Genomic DNA, 20,752 nt, shown 5'->3' with positions numbered 1-20,752 from the left:
GAACTGCACTTAGGGGGCAAACGAACTTGAGTTCGATTGAACTGAACCAAACAGGGCAGGTGTGAAAGCACTTGTTTTCATGTCTCCACCTGCTGGTGGGCCATCACGATAAGAGTATGCATGTATAATATGATGTTAATTCCACTACAGAAGAGATTTGACAATCACTTAACTTAGGTGGGGAAAAAAACCGATGTATCGATATTGATATCGTTTATTGGCCTGATGAGATGTTATGTATTGGCATATCAGATACCGGCAAATATCCAGTATCGTACATTCCCACTCTAAGTTGTTTCTCTTTTCATGTTCACGTTTATTAAATAGTTTGGGTTCTTTCACATCAGGGACCTGGGCCGGATGCGAGTACACTTGACCCCAAAGTCCAGTTCGATTGATTAGGGTGAATATTGTGCACCATACCCGAGCATGGTACGCTAATCTGGCCTGAGTCCACTTGAAAAGGAGGTCTGGAGTACGGTTCATGTAGACTCTAGTACGATACATATCAAGTGTGAATACCAACTGTACTAAACACAGAAGTGGACTGGTATTTAACTCATCTACAGGAAGTTTTTAACTGGTTATAAAACAGTCTTAATCTGACAGTGAAACCTCTAAATCAAACGGCAGCACAACCTGCCTTGGACAGACGCATATCTGGCTTAGTTGCTGCCTTTAACCTGCAGTCGGAGCTCTGTTAGGAGGCTGGGAACTCCCCGCCTGACAGCAGTGGCTCCTCCGCTGGCCTGGAGCAGAGCGTTGCCTTGCTGCCCTCTGAGCCCTCATCTCATCCTGGCCTTTTATCTCTCACACGCTGACCTTTCGTTTTTCTTCACATTATTTGTCTTTTCTCTTTCTCAGGTGATGTTTTCGAGGAACAGAGGGCAGGTGCAGCTCACGGTGGAGCTGCTCGACACAGAGGAGGAGAACTCAGACGAGCCCATGGAGGCCGAGGTAAGAAACTGTTAAACCAGCTGGAAGACTGACGATTTTAAGGTTTAGCTTGTGGGCATAAAGGGAAAATTTTTATTCTCAAGCCACAGAATAATTCCAAAATACACATACCTTTTCTTTTTTACAAACCGGTTTGGATTTTTAACTCATAGAGCCTCTGTGATTGTTGATAAACTGCCAAAATTAGGAGCTGTGCGAATTCCCAACCATTCGCCCCACATTCCCACACTGATGTTTAGCGACAGTGAATGATTCTTATTTGGCTCCTGATGTCACAATAACTAACATCTCTGAGTATCATCTGCATGTTGTATGACGGGACTAAATATTCATTGAATAAATGCAAATAAAAGTTGTCATTGTTTTTACATTTTGTCCAGTAAGAGGCTCCACTTTTCCAGCTGGAGTGGAAACACTAGTAAGGACCTGTTGGCAACCTTTTGGTAATCCTGGTGTAGTGGTGTACAGTATCTTCCTAGTCTGTGTCTTAAATTCTTGTTACACTTGTCGTTTGGTTGCAGCGTTGGTCTGATTATGTCGGACGCTACTTAAACCCAGATTCCACCACACCTGAGTTAAGAGAGCACCTCGCTCAGAAGCCAGTTTTTCTCCCCAGGTGAGTCATCACATCAGGTCAATTGTTTTTGAATTGGGAATGTTATTTATTTTTTACTTGAAAAAGGTGATGTTAATGGTTGGGATTTTTTTTACTACATAACATCAGAGTGTCTTGCTCAGTAAGCTGAACACATCTCCTCTGATGAAAGTCAAATGTAAAAGTCGAAACATGAATCCTTCTGATTAAATTAACTCCATTCGATTTGTTCTGACACGTTCCCCTAATGAGTCACACTCATCACGTTTGTCTCTGCCATTGTAAAACCAGGAATCTGAGACGGATCAGGAAGTACCAGAAGGGCCGAGAGCAGCTGGACAAAGAGGCGTGCGAGGGCGGCAAGAAATCCCTGGAGAAGGAGAAGATGGAGTGCATGTTCAAACTCAACTCGTACAAGATGGTGTACGTCTTCAAGTCTGAGGATTACATGTACCGACGCACTGCCCTGCTGCGAGCTCACCAGGTACTCACTGCTTCTTCCTGCTACTATCACCACTGACCTCCAGATGACTTTCTTACTTCCTCTGTGAAATCGATTTCTGTTTTACTTCCTTAAGCTACTTTCATACTGCCACACAGGAACCGCGCTGACAACAGCCTACCTGTAAAAGCATTCCCCAATAAAAGCAAAGCATTTTTAAAAGTAGCTGCTGCTGCTGCTGCTGCTGCTGCTGCTGCTGCTACGGTCCAGAGCTGCAATGACAGGCAGGTGCTTTGCTTGATGTCACTGGCGGTAATACAAGCTAATTTGTAGCTTGGTGAATTAACTTCAGATTTTATTTCATCTGAAGTTCGGTGGAAATGTTTTCCTGGACTTAGATTTTCTTCTGGGGTCCGTTTCACAAAGCAGGTTTAGTGAAAACTCAGAGTCTGTTAACCCTGAATAGATGTTCTAGCATTTCCACACAATTATCTTTTTGATCTGTACCATTTCACGTCACAGTCCATCATCTACATACACAGCCTAATCCGTCCTTACATTTGCAACATTACCAATCGTAGTCATGCTCTCACACCCCAGCAGATATTGTGTGTTGCGCTCATAGACTGTATAAAAATGCACTGCGTTTCTTTGCAAATGGAAGTTTTTGGACAATGTCGGAGATGCTGAGCACTTGAGTAAGGCAACTGTATGCAGGGCGGTCAGAAAATTGTGCTCGTTTTACGGGCATCTGCCTTCTTTCTGTTGGCTGAGTAGAAGTCTGTGTTAGTTTAAATAGGCTTAATTATTTAACAGAACATGATATAGATGAGAAGACATTTATGTGTGTGAAAACAGCATTATGTTGGGGATAAAACAACTGCACAGTCAAACAGCCACTTAATATTTACTTTACAATGTAAAACATGATCAAAATGAGGTACCCCCATGAGATTATGCCGAGGTCTTACCTGTTTGAACAATGTTTTTATATTTCATCCTAAACTGCTGCCAAGTGCGCTTCTCCCCCGCGGGATTGCACCTAAATGAAATAAATTAATAGGCTACCATTCAAGCAGTTTTCCCCTGTAATATTATTGTGATTGCAAAGGACTACATTTAAACTTAATCATTGACCCGAGCAGCAATGTTCTCCCACGCCGTCTCCCTCTCTTTTGCAGCTGCAGCGGTGTTGCACTTCTTTTTGAAAACGTGTGCAAACTCGCCGTATGAGCGCATTAAGATTTCTAATTCTAGTGGGGTGAAAAACGCAGCCCTCCTCTTCCCCGTTGCCATGGTGACTCGTCGAATCGGGGCTCCATTGATGCTGGCTTTTTATAGTTGTGGTGCACGCGCTTAACTCCAGGTGAAACTACTCCGAGTTGATTAAACTGATTCAAATCAGCTGTTCTGGAACCGGAAACTCAGAGTTTCCTATCTCAGAGTAGATCAACTCAGAGTTCAGGATTAGACTCAGAGTTTGTTGAACCTGCTTTGTGAAACGGACCCCTGGTTGTCCTTAAAAGTTGCTAGCACTATGTTGCACAACTCCAGGTATTCATACACTAACATTATCAGCTCCTCCATCTTGTCTTCTTTCTACATCCACAATACCCACCTACTTTTATTTGATGGGCCAAAGTCAGGTGGCAAGTTCAACACAGTGAACTCTGTGTGGCAGAGCAAAATCTCCGTGCCTTCACGTGGGCGGCAGCTGCTTCATACCCCTGCGCCATGTCCAAAACACGGCTGCGCGCTCTTTATAACTCACTGTGTGAACCTATGTTGCATAATAAAGATTTGCCCCCCTCAGTAACTTCATCCTGGCGCCAGGCTTGCCTTAACCTCAATCACTGAGTGATTAGTATATACAGGTAGAAAAATAAATTGTGGGCGGTAATGGTCAGAAATTCAGTGGGAGTGGGCAGGAGCGGGTTGAAGAAAACAGTCCCACACAGGGCTCTAGCGCACAGGGTGAATTTTATGAATGGAGGGGAAAAGAGGAGACGCATTCCCCTGCAAAATGTATTTTATTGCAGTTATTTACCCGGTATTTGCAAAACAAAATCACTGAAGTTAAAGTTCTGTAACAAAACTATATTGTTACGGATCTTTGCACATTTTTAAGGGGGTATATGGAAATCCTGGAGCTTTCTTAGTGGGTATACTTGACGTGATGAACGTCTCGACCTGTGGATTTTGATTGGCTGTCAGTGTTTCTATCGTTCATCAAATCGCTCTGAAAGTGATCCAAACGATATCGTCCACCACTGTCGTTGTCGTTATAGTTGTAGTGTGGACGCTGCCGAACACTTGAGTTTAGAATGATTTTTAAAACTGTATATTTATAGTTATATTTATAGTTATAGTTCTTGGTGTGGACGGCCCTTTACACCTGAGTTTGCTAGGTTGTTGGAAAGTGAAGGTTGGCTTTTGCCTTTATTAAAAAATTCACAGCTCAGAATGCATCGGACAAAAGACCAAAGGTTTCCTAAAGATCTTTGAAACATTAGAAATGAACATAAAATTCAAAATTTTTGCAAATTTCACAACATGTCACAATAATAATAATAAAATAAAATATATAATATTACACACAACATGAGATGTGAATTGGGTGCACACACACACTGTGATAAAAACAGTAAGATTGTGAAATAATGGAGGGGGGGCAGATTGAACAGGCGGGTTTTGAGACGGGATTTTCAGGATGTTATGCTGTCAGGCTGTCGGATTTTTGGAGGTAGGGAGCTGTAAGCCCTGGCACCCATGCTGTTGAGGTGTGAAGTGATGATGCTCAGGAGACCAGCAGAGGAAGAGGAATAAAAATTACTTATAATTATTAAATTATTACAGAGATATGTATTTTATACTTTTGAACCCCTGTGAAATGGAGGGTGTCAGAAACAAATCACTGACTTAATTATTCAAAACCCAGTATTTGAGTGTAACATTGAGCAGCTCAGCAGGCTGTGCTTCAGCTCCTTATCAGCTGTTAAAACTGTCAAAGCATTTAAACGTACTTTTCTGAAGCAGAGTTGACTTTAAGAGGTGAAATTACAAATCATTTTGCTAATTACAATAATTTCCTTCAGTCTGAAAAGTTAAAGACTGACTGTCCTCAGCTCAGTTTGACTCTGTTTCCTGTTCAGACTGTTAAAACGAATAATTTGACGTTCTGGGAAATACCCTAATTCACTTTCCTGATGAGAGTTAGATGGGAAGATTGATACTGCTGTCGTATCTGAATGTGTTAATACATAACTGGAGGCAGCAGCTGGTTAGCTTAGCTTAGCTTAGCTTAGCTTAGCTTAGCTTAGCATAAAGATCATACACAGGGGAAAGTAGCCACCTTCAGTTTAGCGTACAGATGTGGGAATGATATCACTCTTTTTATCTGTTGTTGTTTTGTTTTTTTTGCCCAAAATCAAACTATTTCTTAAAGGTCAGTACAAACTGGTCCTACATCCGTCCATCCATTTTCAGTCGCTTATTGATAGCCTTGGGGGCAGCAGGCTGTGCAAAGCACCCCAGACGTTCCTCTACCCAGCAACCCTTTCCAGCTCCTCCTCGGGGACCCTGAGGTGTTCCCAGGGCAAACAAGATATGTAATCCCCCCAGTGTGTTCTGGGTCTGCCCCAGGCCTCCTACCAGTGGGATGTGCCCAGAACACCTCTAATGGGAGGCACCCAGGAGGTCCTACATAAGCACTATTTATAGGTGTTACAGAGGGACGTAACACAGTATGTAACGGCTGAGCTGACTTGAGTTGAATGTGGTTTAGGTCACCAGTGAGGGGAGCTCTAATGCAACTTCAGTCTGAACAGTCATGTCAGTGGAGGCACAGTGAGGTGTCACCTGTGACCTCAAGTATTTTGGGTCTGTTTCAAAAATATGGCTTTCTTTCCCTTCGTCTTTATCATCATGTGCGCACAAAGTCGCCGGCTTCCAGTGCACTAGAACTGCAGTTAACAGTTATTTTCATTATCAGTCATTCGCCCCATTAATTTCTCAATAGATCTGTTGATTGTTTTGTCAATAAAATAGTGGAATGTGTCCCAGAGCCCATTGTACTGTCCTCCAGTGGTATGTTGTATCCAACCAGTCAAAAAACTCAAGGCTGTTCAGTTTATTAACGTGTATGAAAAGAAGCATCAAATTCTCATATTTAAGAAGAATGAAACCAACAATGATGACTCAATTATCAAAATAATTTCCAGTTAATTTTCTGTCGATAGATTAATCAACTAATTGTTGCAGCTCTACACTGCAAATCAAGTGACATTTTAAACGCTGACCACAGTGACCTCCATGTTTACTTTTGTACGACTGAATGATGTGTTCAGTGTCTTTATTATGGTTGAGATGCAAGTGAGGGAAGCAAGGAGACAAGTTAGCAAAATTGAAAGCACCTTAAGAATCAGAAGATTGATTTTTCTGATCATAGGGTTCACTTCCTCCACAATTTTCTCCTAAAATGTGGTTGACAACTAAAGAACTCTGGTCTTAATCTTATCTAACAACTAAAATATTTTCACATGGGGGTCCGCAACCTAATTTTGAACATGAAGAAGGTTGAGACCACGTATGTAGTAAAACCCTAAATGCACCAAAAGATAAAACAGCACAGGGAAAAGACAACAAGTGCAGCAATGAAGAGGGGAGGAAGCTCCTGGAGGAGCTTAGAGTGAGGAAACACAGGAGTATCCTATTCATCTACAGCGAGTCGACATGTTGGCATAATTGAAAGTACCCTAAGAAGAATTTAAATAGCAGGTGGCAGAGCAGCTGTGTCAACATGCTTTTATTTTGTAGGTCATTAAAAAGGTACTAACCATGTACTAACCATCTCTATTCACTTCAGACTCACATCCTTAACCCTCAGAGTGTAGATGTCATGTTTGCTGAGTTTTTAACGCCATGTGGTTTCTCCTCAGTCACACGAACGGGTGAGCACACGGCTGCACAAACGCTTCCAGGCTTGGGTGGACACGTGGGCCAAGGAGCACGTCACCCGCGACATGAGTGCCGACACCAATAAGTGGCTGATGGGCGAAACGCGTGACGGCCTATTACCCTGCACCACCAGCCGCCAACCGGAGATCCTTCACTTCATGAACATCAACAAGTACCGCGTCAAATACGGCCCGCCCAGCAAGGCGCCGTAGCCGAGGAGAAACGGGGGAGAGAGAGACTGAATTCTGGGGGTGTTGGGGTCTGAAGTCAAACAGGTCAGGAGTAGAGGTAGGAACGAGGGCTTATTAATGTGTTTTTAAGGCCGACATGGGAGCACAACTAAGCTAGCTACCGTGTATGTTGCACCCGGGGCGGCAGGATTACTGATTTTTACCAGCGTTTTTAGCTGGGCCCATTTCTTCACAGGGCCTTCGGTGCCAAAACTTAGGAATCGTCATGATCCAGTCGCAGACCTGAGCTCTTACCAGCACTCGGAGCCACTTCTCAAATTCCCTGAGCCTTTTTCTACGGGGCTCAGCGACGTAAACGGCGAGCCTGTGAGAGATAGAGTGGTGCTTTTTTTTGTACTTTATCACAACTGAGCTTCGGTTTCAGATTTCGACTGACCATTTTGTCTGAAGCCATCACGAGTGAGAGCTCCATCGAGATCAACCATACAGGGATTTCTTTACGATAGTGTTATCCGTGGAAAACAATATGGTGGACAAGTGCACTTATTTAGAAAGAGGAACACGTTACAGAAGGTTTTGTTTCCCAGATTGAAGGTTCGGACGGGAGCACAACAAAGTCTGAGAGATCTGGTTCAGACATTCCTGCGTTCAGGCCAAATCACAATTATGTACCTATCACTAGACGGAAAGAGGGTGACATTTCCTTTTCCAGAACACATGGCAGCATTATTAGAAACTGTGCCTGAGCCCCAAACAGTTTTGTCGGGTTAACATCAAACAGCACTGTTGCATTTATGTAAAAAAAATGTAATGAAAAGACAAAAAATTAGCCTCACAACACTGTTTGGTCTCAGACTGTAAAATTGTATAGCTTGTGAATGTCAGATACTGACATGTATTCCAGTGTATGTGTTGTGTATATATATTATATATAGTTCTATTAACACAAATGATCCTCGCCGCCCTGGATGTCAACCTTTTTAAAATGCCCTCCGCCAATACACCAGCTTGTACACACACACAAACACACACAAACACACACACACTCGTCTCATTCTGGGAGGACTGTCCACATGCCGTTCACGTTGTAAATACACTGTATATAGTCTCAGACTTTTTATGACAGATCCGTGTTGTTGTGCTAGTAATACTTTCCAAGCTTACTGTGGACTTTAGTGATAAATGGCTAAAGTTAGTATGTATATGAAAAAGACAAATGCAAGACCATTTATTACAGTTTTTACCAAAGGGAGTTGATTATAAAAATAGCTGTTTTCTTCCCCCCTTTGTGTGTTCCTTTATGTCTTTTCTTTTTAATTTCTGTAGTAAAAAAACGTGGAAAAGTAGAAATGTATCCAGGTCTTTCAGTTTTTATATATGAGATTTTTTTTCTTCTGAATGTGACATTTGGTTGGTTAAAAAAAGAAAGAAAAATCACTGCCCCCCCTCTTTTGACAACCAACACCGTCCGTGGCGATGGTGGGACTCATTTCATTTTGTCTTCAGATGAATGGACTCCACAACGGTCTCACCTTGTGATGCACGCTTCCCTCCCTGGATAGATTTCTGCTGCAAACATCACCCCACAACCATATTTTTGATAATGGAAGAAGTCACACGAGCATGTCTTTAGTCCCTTTATTTAGACATTATTTAAAGTAATAATAAAAACGACATTTGTAGCCTACGGAGCCCTTTGTGGAGTTGTTGAGTGTTTTATTCTTTTAACACTAACCTTTATGTATAAACTAACAGGAAACTCAAAGGAGAAACACTTCTGTTAACTTCTTATCAAACACACAATAAATTTATGCAGATTCGTCTTAAGCCCTTTTCACACAGAGATCCTTCGATATGGGCACAATGTCGACCCTTCATTATGCTGGATTTACTTTTTTACACAAGTCCAAACAACAGCGGAATCATTAGTGTGTGATTTTAGATAGCTTGCCGATGTTTCAGGTTTAAAACAGGCGTGACAGGGTGACATGTAACACAACAGTGTCGGCCTCTTGTGTGACGTATAACACATGCACTGGGCTTTCCACATGGCGGCAACAGTCCTTTACTGTCTCTGTTATGTGGCAGCTGATCTCGTCCTCTGCTTTGCGGACATTTTCGGCCACTGTTCGTCTTCTTAGAGTTAGCTGCTAACTGCTTCTAGCTGCTTTCTAAATCTCCTGGTGTTGGGTCACACACATAACACGTCATGAAAACGTCACACCTGTCCTGTCCTGTCCTGCCAGCTGTCCCTTTTACACACTGTGGGATCCAATACCCATACTACCATACTATACAGTATGCCAGAAAAAGATTTAGTATGTCCCACTACATAGTATGTCAAATGCAGTTTGCCAAAAATACCAGGATGTTCTACTACATCCGGTCCGATTTTGCAGTTTGCAAGCCAGCATGCTTTTCTGGATATTCTGAACCTCACATCAACTGAGCCGCAAACAGATGACAGCTTGTTGACAGCTGATTGACAGCTGTCAGAAGTCTCAGTGATGGATGACAGCACATTAAAGTAACTGATCATCAGTTGAACAGTAATAAATGAAAATCAAATGTTCAACTGAAGAAAATAATCATAAATATTACAAACAACACGACATAACTAAAAATATCTGATGGAGAACTGCAGATGTAATTTCACTGTTGCACATATAATACGTTAGAATCTACAATCTGTGCAGTTATAACTTAAAGGTTAAACTACACACATTGCAAAGGAACAACAGCAGAGCTCTACAAGTTATTTGTCTCTAGCGAACTTGATGAGTGGCGTTTGTTTTACTGTATCTCCATGGTAGCAGATGTAAAAGCAAAAGGGTTAAAGTTCAGGGTGTAATGTTATGAGTCAGTATGTCACAGTTGTGTGCGTACTGCATGCAACAGTACGTACTTTTTAAAGGCAGCTGCAGTCACTACTAAGTACTAAGTAAAAAGAAAAAGTATGAGATTCGAAACGCACCCACAGACTTTGATTCGGCGGGACAGCGACATTAGTTTTCTTGAAAATTGAAACACACTGAAAACACTTTCTTAAAGGCCTTAGAAGACATTAAACGTCTTATATTTGAGTCACAAATGTCTTGAATATTTTCCTGAATGTTTTTGTATTCAAGTGTACACTTGCAATAAATGTCAGAGACTAGTAAACCAAATGTAGGATCGTTACGATTTGATTATAAGTGCAGGATTCTCAGTCAGCTCCATGAGACCTGTAGCTAACTGTGTCACTACTACTATCTACTGTAGCTAGGAAGCTCTTTACCTCACAGTGGAAAAGTGTCATTTTTCTTTATAAGTCCAGTGTTCAGGATTTAAGGGCATATATTGGCAGAAATATAATAGAATAGAATAATTATGTTTTCTTCAGTGTATAAAAACCTGAAACTAAGAATCACTGTGTTTTCGTTACCTCAGAATGAGCCGTTAATATCTGCTTATGTAGTGGATCCTGTTTTACCAATTCCACCATGTTGTTCTACAGTAGCCCAGAAGTAACAAAACAAACACTGCCTCTAAACAGGACCATTCACGCTTTCATGTTGGCCACTGTAGTTCTCCTGCACGCTTGGTTGAATGCAGCCTCAGCCGCTAGATGCCACTAAATCCTGGCATCCTTCACACTAGACATTTAAATTAATTAATTATTTTTAATTAGTAAATTCATTCATCCTTTACAATTTATCTAGATCCAGGTCACATTAATTGAATTTATTACTTCATTAGGAATTACAGCTACATACCACTGGGAAGTGAAACATGATATAATAATGAACAGTTCTAGGTCATATTGTCCCTGCTGGTTTTCCATCTTACTTGAATACTTTGGTCTGTGTGACACACATTCTGTGTGCTTCTAAAGAGGTCTTAAATTTAACATTGATTTCTTTTCCAAAATCTGCTGATGTAGATACAGGATTTGAATGAGTGAATGGCTTTATTTCAAACCCAAATAAAAAACAAACAAAGCAAAGGTAACAGTGTCTGAAGAGGAGTATGTAAAAGTGAAACTTTCATGTCCCTACCCTTTCTTACATTTCTTCTTTTAACTCTTATATAATATTTCAACACATTCCCAAATTTATTTACAACTAATATACAACTATCCCCAGACTGTTTACCACCCAATTAAATAAAAAGTAGTCCAAGTACCTCCCAGTGTTACAAATAAATATGCACTCCCCTGACACCTTTCCTCATCTATATATCTGCCAAAGTTATATTTTATATACTTGATTTATGAAAACAAAAAACATTTTAAACATGCATCAGCAGTAATTGTCAGTGCAAATGTGTTTTCTGTGAACACCTCCATCAAATGATAAAACGATCTGTTCCCTTTAAATCCTGTAGAGGGAGTCCTTGAACTGTCCACCAACATACAGAGCTCCGTCATTGTGCAAATACCATTTTGTTTTTACATGGGTGAATGTTAAGCTTCCTCAGAGACAAATTGAAAGTACTTAATGACTTGATTTCATCACAAGCTTTAATTTACAGGTTATTAGTAAGCAAGTAATCTTCCCAACGTGATTATGACTCACTCTCTGGTTTCTTACCTTCATGATTATTGGCCCAGTGTCAGTTTTTAAACTCCAGGCAATAGGGACTGATACTGATTTATTTTTCATTAATGAATTTATATTATGGGCTTATTTAGTCTGTTGTTTAGTCTATAAAATGTTCATTACAAATTACACCGAGTCCAAGGTGAGAGCTTTTGTTGTATCACCAACCTTTGAAATTCCAAAAGTAATATTGAGAAAAGCACCAAATCCACACATTGAAAAAGCAGAAACCAGCGACTGTTTTGCTTGATAATTAACAATTTTTCATACATATTCTTTAACCGCTTATCCTTTTAGAAGTCGCATGGGGGCTGGAGCCTATCCCAGCTGACACTGGGTGAGAGGCAGGGTACACCCTGGACAGGTCACCAGACTATCACAGGGCTGACACATAGAGACAGACAACCATTCACACTCATATTCACACCTACGGACAATTTAGAGTCACCAGTTAAACCTGCATGTTTTTGGACTGTGGGAGGAAGCTGGAGTACCTGGAGAAAACCCATAATCAACAAATCATTTAATTGATTCTGGCAATAATTTCAACAAAAATTGATATTTAAAATTTTCTGCTTAGATTGTATTTATTCATTTATTTATTTATTCATGCAGGACAGTGCACGTTCATCAGCATTTCAGTTTCCACCTTAATTTACTGTGCCAGTTAGCTAATGTGCTCATTTGCAGTTGCAGTCCCCGGGCAGGTTATCAACAAATGTGTTATCAGTACAATGCTTCTGAAAGCACTGCAGTACAACACGATTCAATACAATTAAATACATAATTACATTAAAAGTAGCAGATCTATGTAAAAGCAATGACAGCATGTAAAGGCAGTGCCAGAGATGAGGAGGTGTGATAACTCTTGCTTGCACATTTAGTTTGCTTTAACAGGGTGTCTGCAGGTTCTAAAATGGTCTTTAAATGTCTTAAATTCAACCATTTAAGTCATTAAATAGTCTTCAACTTAAATTTGTGAGGTTTTCAATGCTACAAACATTTTATCTTATTTAATTTATCCATTTTTTATTTTTTTGTTATGAAAATGAGTGAAGCCTTTAGATGTAAAAATCCACATTTCTAATGTTATAAATCTTTTAAAAATTTATAATACTGTCATTTTACTTCATGCTTGCACAGAGACCACATATATACTACTTATCTGCGATGCATGAACAAGTAAGATGTGATTTGTCCAAAAATCTGTCCTAGATTTAGTTAAAAGGTGTCTTGAAAAGGTCTAAAAAACTTAAGCCATCTCTTAAGTTTATGTTTAAAAGTTAGGAAATTAGAGCTCTCCCTTAATTCGGTATGAAGACTGTTTCAGTAGTGGATTACTCTGACTGTGAAAACTGTTCACCTTAACTTGCGATGTCTGTATCTCAGCATCTGGCTGATCAGTGAACTCCCGTATAGCCATGAGACTTGAAAACGACAGATAACATCCCCTCAGTAGTTTCACATTTAAAGTTTGTTTTTCTCTAAATAAACTTCACTTCACTTGAAACTGGTGAACATCCCACTGTGGGATGTAAATGTATGCTGTGCCATGTTGTTTGTCATCATCTTAAAGGTTTACTCTGCAGGATTGTCAGTTTCTGTTTGTAGACATGCTCACCAGAGACAGTGAAGGTAAGAATCAACCCCAGATTCACTTTCGTTTGGTGTTTAATTTCGCTATATTTTTTTATTGTATTTTATTTTTTTCAACACTGTGTCTCTTCGCTGCCTGCTGCTTACAGTGTGGCAACTTTTCATAACGCCCTGACCTCACCTGAGCACTGCGGGGGTATAGTAAAGAGGAACGATATTGAAATTTTTGCCGATATGTGATGTGCTAATAAATAACAACTTAATTGGCCGATAACCAATATTCAGCCCCAGACATACCAAACCAACTTAAAGAACTAGTAGCAACAAAAGCCAACTGTTGCCTCGCCTCAGAATGCCTGTGTCTCGACCAAAAAGTTTCACTCTGACATACAAAGATATACAGCCAACGGCCAAATAGCTTGCACGTTTGTTTCGATCTCACTCCCTCTTGACTTTAGCTGTTTGTTTACTTTCCTCACTTCCATTTCTCTCTTCATGCACTGAGCTGTACCACCAATCACAGTGATTTCATTCACCGATGGTCTCCACCATCACAGAGATTGAACCTGCTGAATCAACCCAAAAAAAGCTGAGAAGGGCTGATGACCAACAGTGCAGGACACACTGAAAGAGCTAGGGAAACAGACGCTCAGCGATGGCCCGACATTGACCAACAGCCGACCGTCAGCTTGGTGTGTCAGGGCCTTCTTTGGTTTCTGGCTTTGAGAGAGAGTAGTTACTGTTCACAAATATTGAATGAACTTTTTGAGACCATGTAATAACAGATCAGTATTCTTAAATTAGGTGGTGTTCCCCTTTAAAATGCCAAACTTCTTTCCTTTGGGAGGTCTGAAAAGGCTCTGAAAAAAAGAGTCAAACTATAAACACTTCCATATGATCAAAATGTTCAGAATGTGAACCCCTCTTTACTCCTTTATTAAAACCAAATATTTTCAGAAATCATTTTTTCACAGGTTTTCCTATTGATGTGCGAGATGATGAGCCTTGACTGTTGAGAGAGACGGGGCAGACGTCTCTTGGCAGCTTTGTGTGAGATTCAGATCTGATGAGGGACAATCTGCTCTGTGATGCAAGAAGTGAACTCCACTGGGAAACTGGCCCGGCTCCAGTCAGGCCTCTGTGGGTGGCCCTGCATACTGTACAGCGAGCGAAGTGAACATGTCCCCAAACCCAATCTTCACCTCCTTTACAGTACCTGCAGCTTTCAGCCTCTTTACAAAAACCCTCAAAGACACACACCCTTTACCCACTTGGCCGTGGTGGAGCTGAGGCCCTGATGAGGAGTGAGGCCGACACATGCCAGCAGAGCCCTCCATGCCTCCCACTGGCAGCACTAACAATCAGTTCCTCAAAGGCAGCACCGGCCGAGGGGGAGTTCTCCCCCCCCCCCCCCCCCCCCACCCAAAGCTCTTCTGCGTGATTTCTTCCTTGGAGTGCACACTCCTGAACTTTCAACAGCTTTCAGCTCGCTAATGTCGGCGCTTCCGCAACTTCTGACTCAGAGAGCGGAGCTATTGTCACAACTACAGAGCTGGTATTGTCCCTCAAGCTTGGAAGCCTTGGCACCCACAATGCAGAGCAATCAACTCACTGAGAGAGACCATGTAGATTTCTCTTCCTTAGTCTTGCACGAGGTTTGGCAGCGTTTTCATACAGTTTTTTTCTGTATTTAAAAATTCATCAGGAGACAAAAAACAGCTGAACACTTGTCCTGTGCTCGTCGGTGGAGCAGACAGTCTTGGCAGCCATGACAAGACGTTTACAGCATTTGGATGATGGCAGGTTTTTTACTCTGTGTGCACAAGACATCAATAGTGCTGCTTAGTAAGGGCAGATAATCCAAAATGATGATGTATTTTTGGACTGGTTTTGAAGAGCAGCGGATTAGAAGAATAAGAAGCATGAATCGGAGTGGCTATAAATAACACAAAGCACTCATCATTTTTCTCACAAGTCATCTGTCTTCACAGCTTCATGGGTGATTTCTAGCATCCAGAGGCAGTTTGTGTCTCTACGAGCCCAGCTGAGATGTCTCTGCTTTACAGGCTGATTTGTCTTGATGATGAGAAACCCTGCAGGCTCCTCTCCTCCTATAAAGGGATTAGTGAAGTCTGGCACTCTTACATAACCGCTGCAAGCTCCTGTGCTCAACAGTCGAGTATACGTGCTCGGCTCCAGCAACTTAAACAGACGAGGGGGACAAAAACTCTCCACCAACTGTTTTAACCTTTTAAAGGCCATCTCACTGCAGAGGTGTCAAACACTAGAGTTTCTCTTATCCTAGTCGGCCATGATCTGGATGGATATCTTGTGTACAGACCACGTCATGCTGCAGTGTTGGGAAAATGGAGAATACTATGAATCTGCTCTCATATTTTCCAGAGGCTGTAGCTGTTTTAGTGACACAGCTGGAGAGATTAAAATGTCAGTAGCCATGTTTCCATCAGCCTGTTTAGATGCGCATCTAGGAGTATCGCATCAGAAAATTATGATGGAAACGCCAAAATTCGAATTAAAATCCCCTGATTGGCACAAACTAAAATACGCTCGCTTTAGCCTGGTTTTGGTTGATTCGAAAAAATGTTGATTCGCAAAACGGGGGATGGAAACAGTTATGTTTGAATTAAGTCTGACGTATCGTACCTCTCTCCATGTGATATCCACACTCCGGGTTGGGAAGGCGGTAATGCATTTACAAGCTGGTTGCCAACCGCCAGAAAACGTAGAAGAAGAAGAATGCGAGACTTGTTTTGTTTCCGGTTCTGCGGAAAACTCGCGTGAGTTAGTAGTTTTCACCAAAGTCCGTACATTTAATGGAAACACACAGGATTCGTATTTCTTTTAATGCGCATTTCCCAATGATTCGAATCACTTTTGGATGGAAACATAGCTAGTGTCAGTCGACTACTTTGTTCCAAACTGAAAATCTCCATGCCATGACATTTTAAAGACAGTCATAGTTTCCTCGAAAAAAATCGGTTGCACAAAACATTCTCAATTCTTCTCCTTAAGGTTTCCTCAAAATGTTTACTTGAAGCACAGTTCAGACCAAAGATTCGGGACGAGACGAGTTGAAACAGGCAACTACTTGCAATGCGCTGTTCTGCAACCTTGTGAAAACCTGCTGGTTCACACCAATGCAACTAGATGAGACGGTGTATCATCTCTATGCAACAACCCTCTGTTCTTTCATTCCCATTTGCAGCTTTTCAGGCTTATTTTGTGGCTGAATATAATTTGTAGTTCTTAAAATATGAATGAGGATAGTGATGGTGAGATACTGGCTACAGTTGCATTTGTAGTAGTGATGAAACGGTGAAAAACAGAAACAAAACAGCATCAGATGGACTGTATTCATAATAAATACGCCACAATAGTATAAATAACCAGTGCCAATTAATCAGTCAGTGAAGTAGAAGAACAACCTTCTGAAGAGCACTCGAAGGCATTAGCCTTGGCTGGCTGATTTAATTGGTCCTTGCCTGTTCATTCAGCGTCATTGTTGTGCGACATTAATAACAGCAAGTGGGAAAAGTCGGGGATTCATGAGGACTAGGACGTTTGACAGGTTGACCTGGTAAATGCTAGACACTACAAAGAGCCGTTCAAAAACATTTAATCGTTCATTTCTGCCCATCACCAGTCTCTATATACAGACTCTACATTCAGTGAATGTAGAGTCTGTCTTGCCTCCGGAAGAAGAGCGGAAGAGCCCTGGTTTCCGGTTGTAGGCTGTTTGTAGTCCGCGTGATATTGACCAATCACGTTTGAGCCGGCTGCAGTTGTTAACAGGTTAAACGGTCCGTGTGGTGAACTAACGAGGCGGAACATAATTAGCGTCACTGCAAACTCTGAATGCATCGCAATGGTTCAACATATTTACTTATATATAAACGGAAGTCGAAAACGGAAATTCGCCTCCTCCGCCCAAATCAAAGCAGAATGCCAAAAAATCGGGGGGTCTGCCCCCAGAGGCTGTATCGCCGTCTGCCGGAAGTCAGACGCCGAATACATCCGATGGGTTCCGAGAATGGCCCGTCACTAACTTGAACTGACTCAGATATAATTGTGACGTGACATTTCTAAATCTCACATCATTTAATGTGTTAGAAACATTACCAATTTGGACATGTGGTTTAAATCACATCAAAACACTAACCACTGACTCATGATCAGATTTATTAATGAAGCTGTTTCACTGTTTCTCTGCCCAAATTACTCACACGTAGATCAGAATCAGATGTGTTTGTATGACAGCTGTTAACAGACAACAGCATCACTACAAAGAGTTTGAGCTTCTGTTGGCCTTTACACCTGTCATCACCTTGAGTGCCACTGTATCAGGGTTAGTGCTAAATGTTTGTCACTTTCTTAAAACAGCAGATAATTAATACAATGAAAAAAAAATCACTTGTGTTGACCATGATCTCAGAATTTTATAAATGACAATTGTACATTCCGTTTTCTGTTGCCTTAAAAGATAAAGGCTCATCCCATATACATAAACACTCTACAGACACAAGCATTTAATTATATTACCCTCGTATCTAATAGGTTTGCTTTTATTTGTTTTCAGATTTCCCAGATTATCTGTCTCTGAGATGTCCGCCTCCACCCAACACGGTGAATCTAATCTTTGGTGCCCAAAGGCGCTTCTTCTCCGGTAGTTTCTGAGAAGACGTTGTTGCTGTTGAGTTCTTCTAATGTAATTTTTCAATGCTTTCAACACCTCAAATGGAATTTCCTTATGTTATTGTGGCTGCAGAAATATTAGAGACAAAACCTGAGCACATAAAGCCAGAACTGATTGCGTGGTCAGATTTCATCAGAGAAAATTCTAGGTGAACTGAACCCTAAAAAATGCAGGAATGCAGTATGAATCACAGTTTGAGTCCTGGGATGGACATGGGGAATTTCTTGAAGGGAAAATGAAAAATATGCCTAAAAATCCATGATTTGAAAGTCAGGACTTTAAACAGGTTGCCATTTGGTAGCAGCTCTGAAACTAGAGAACTGCTTGCGATGGAATCACTGCAGCTGCAATACAGCAATCTGAGACGTAAAGAAAAGATGTACCAGGGGTGTAAATTAGGGGGATCAGTTGCCCCTTCCTTACCTCCTACCCCCTTACTTCCAGTCCATAGCTCAGATCACACCCATTTTTGAACTTGGCCTTCACTTTGACTTAACTTCTTCTCTTAACTTGACTTCAACTTTCAACTACACACCTGTGAATTTTCCTTGCTATTTAGTGGTAGTTCACCATGTAACATTAAGGCTGAGTCCCTGCTGCAGGATCCCAGGTTTGAGTCTGGCCCAGGGCCCTTTGCTGAAGGTCCTCTCCTCTCTCTTCCCTTTTACATCTGTCTCTCGCAGTCAATAAACCATGAAAAATGCCAAAAAAATATTATGTGAGCCATATACGTAAAGTTAAAGTTCCAATAACCCATTTCCTACTTCCTACCCCCCCTACCTCCAGCGTCCTTGCCATGACCACACCCATCTCCAAATTTGCCATCTTTATGATCTTGGCTACACACCTGTAAAGTTTCGTGATTGCATTTTGCACAGTTGAGATGCTATCATGTTGACGTCTGTAGACAGACAGACAGACATAAATACCTAGCAAAGTGGTTTCTGTGGTAGTTTCCACTACATTTGGTGTCTCCAGGACCACATTTCGCCACGATGACACACAGACAGACTCATAAGGTGAAAACAATACCAGCTGTCACAATGCCGGTAATATAGCTTGTCCCTGAATGCACCTCCATGGGCGACTTGCCTACATGCAAAACAACTACAGAATGACACAAGTAAAACAAACAAAATGTGAAAAATTAACTATTTAAAGCTAGTTTCTGCAGGTTCGTCATTCTCTGCTGAAACATAGAAACCGGCAGGTGAAATGTGGAGCTCGTGTTTAGAATATTTACTACAGATATGTTTAAGATGATCTGCAGGATGTAAAAATAATAGTTAATGGGCTAAAACATGCAAACCCACAACTATAATCTTTTGTTTGCCATGTAATTGGAATATCAGTAATGTGCTTAAAATGTAAATGTTTTTTCATCATCACCAACAGGTTTGTTCCTGTCCTCTTCTTCTCCTCCTCTCCTCCTAGCAGACGTTTGTGCAGAGTTGCCAGAGTGCTCTGAGTATGTGCGTGTCCCCTCCTGAGAAAGCCATTTATTGAGACCTAAGCGTGACTAAATATATCACAAGATGAAAGTCATTGGGGACGTCAGAGGCACAAAGCACGCTGGGTAATTTAATGTGACAGCAACCCCCCCCCCCCCAACACGCACACACACACTTGGCTGAACTTGACCTTTTCCTTCCTCCCTTGGTGTTCATATCCAATACATGTACGTTAATGTGCTGCATGCTACACCTTCACCAGGGTGGAGGGTCAGTCAGCACCATCTGCCAGGGTTAAACACAAGCACACTCGTTAGCATTTTCCTGACATTTCTGAGGCCTGTGCTGTATAATTTTAGCAGCGTCATGACAGCACAAAGCTTGTGTCACCATCTTGGTACGAGCAGTAGTGTCACTAACAATCCCTCATGAATAGGAAGACGGAGTGAGCTCACGACTGTGGTAAGTACAGCAGCTCAAAGTTTAATCAAGGAGTCTTTCTTTAAACTGGGATGAATGGTGGTGATGTTTGGGCCGTATTTTACTTTTTGTCTTAATTTTCTCTTCTACTTTAGTTTGACTAATCTAGATGTTTGTTAAAATGTCCAGTGTGTAGGCTATAAGGGGGTTATGTGAGTAGAAATGGAATATAACATTATATAAGTGAGTTTTCTTTAGTGTATAATCACCTGAAAATAAGAATCATTGTGTTTTCGTTTCCTTAGAATGAGCCTTTTATGTCAGCATAGGGAGACAGTCCTTGTCCAAGGAGGTCATGTTGCACCGCCATGTTTCTACAGTAGCCCAGAATGGATAAACCTAACTCTGGCTCTAGATAGGATCCTTTGCTTTTTTGCGTTTTCGCTTCGGCCACCATAGTTAGCAGCTCCACTACAATGAGAGTGTCGGAAAAACACAGATTTCTTCAACATGAATCAGCTTTTTTTTCCAGTGTTTTTAGGGTCTGAATAACCTGGTCCATTGGTTTTGGAGAGGAAGAGACCTCTGTGGAAGATTTGGCTCCTGGTAAAAACCTCCTGAACATCTGGATCTTATGTTATACAGGTGAGCATACATTAGCAGGTGCTGGGCTGGTGGCCAAAGAGCCTCGGAGAAACACTGATTTGTAACATGAAGCTGCTTTATTCAGTGTTTTTACCAGTTTGAATCACCAGGTCCATTTTTTTCAGAGAGGAAGAGACCTCTGCAGATACTCTGGCTCATGGTAAGAACCTCCTGTACAATGACCACTGAAGGAATTCTAGCCGAA

General features: G+C 41.4%; 1 protein-coding gene across 5 annotated transcripts in view; it reads left to right on the top strand.

Moving 5' to 3' along the window:
- sin3aa (SIN3 transcription regulator family member Aa) overlaps window positions 1–8,828 on the top strand; it is a 32,592-nt gene extending 23,764 nt beyond the window's left edge. For 4 of the 5 annotated variants that reach the window (XM_050072663.1, XM_050072662.1, XM_050072661.1 and 1 more), the window contains exons 18-21: window positions 865–957; window positions 1,479–1,573; window positions 1,844–2,036; window positions 6,932–8,828. In XM_050072663.1, the coding sequence (XP_049928620.1) occupies window positions 865–957; window positions 1,479–1,573; window positions 1,844–2,036; window positions 6,932–7,162 (612 nt within the window). In that variant the 3' untranslated portion in view covers window positions 7,163–8,828. The remainder of the gene's footprint in view (window positions 1–864; window positions 958–1,478; window positions 1,574–1,843; window positions 2,037–6,931) is intronic. The other variant, XM_050072665.1, reaches the window with a different exon arrangement.
- Window positions 8,829–20,752: the final 11,924 nt, after the last annotated feature.

This window comes from Epinephelus moara, chromosome 20 (genome assembly GCF_006386435.1).
Source record: "Epinephelus moara isolate mb chromosome 20, YSFRI_EMoa_1.0, whole genome shotgun sequence".
Lineage (NCBI taxonomy): Eukaryota > Metazoa > Chordata > Actinopteri > Perciformes > Serranidae > Epinephelus > Epinephelus moara.
Note: the sequence above shows the minus strand (reverse complement) of the source record. Positions and strands in the feature narration are given on the sequence as shown.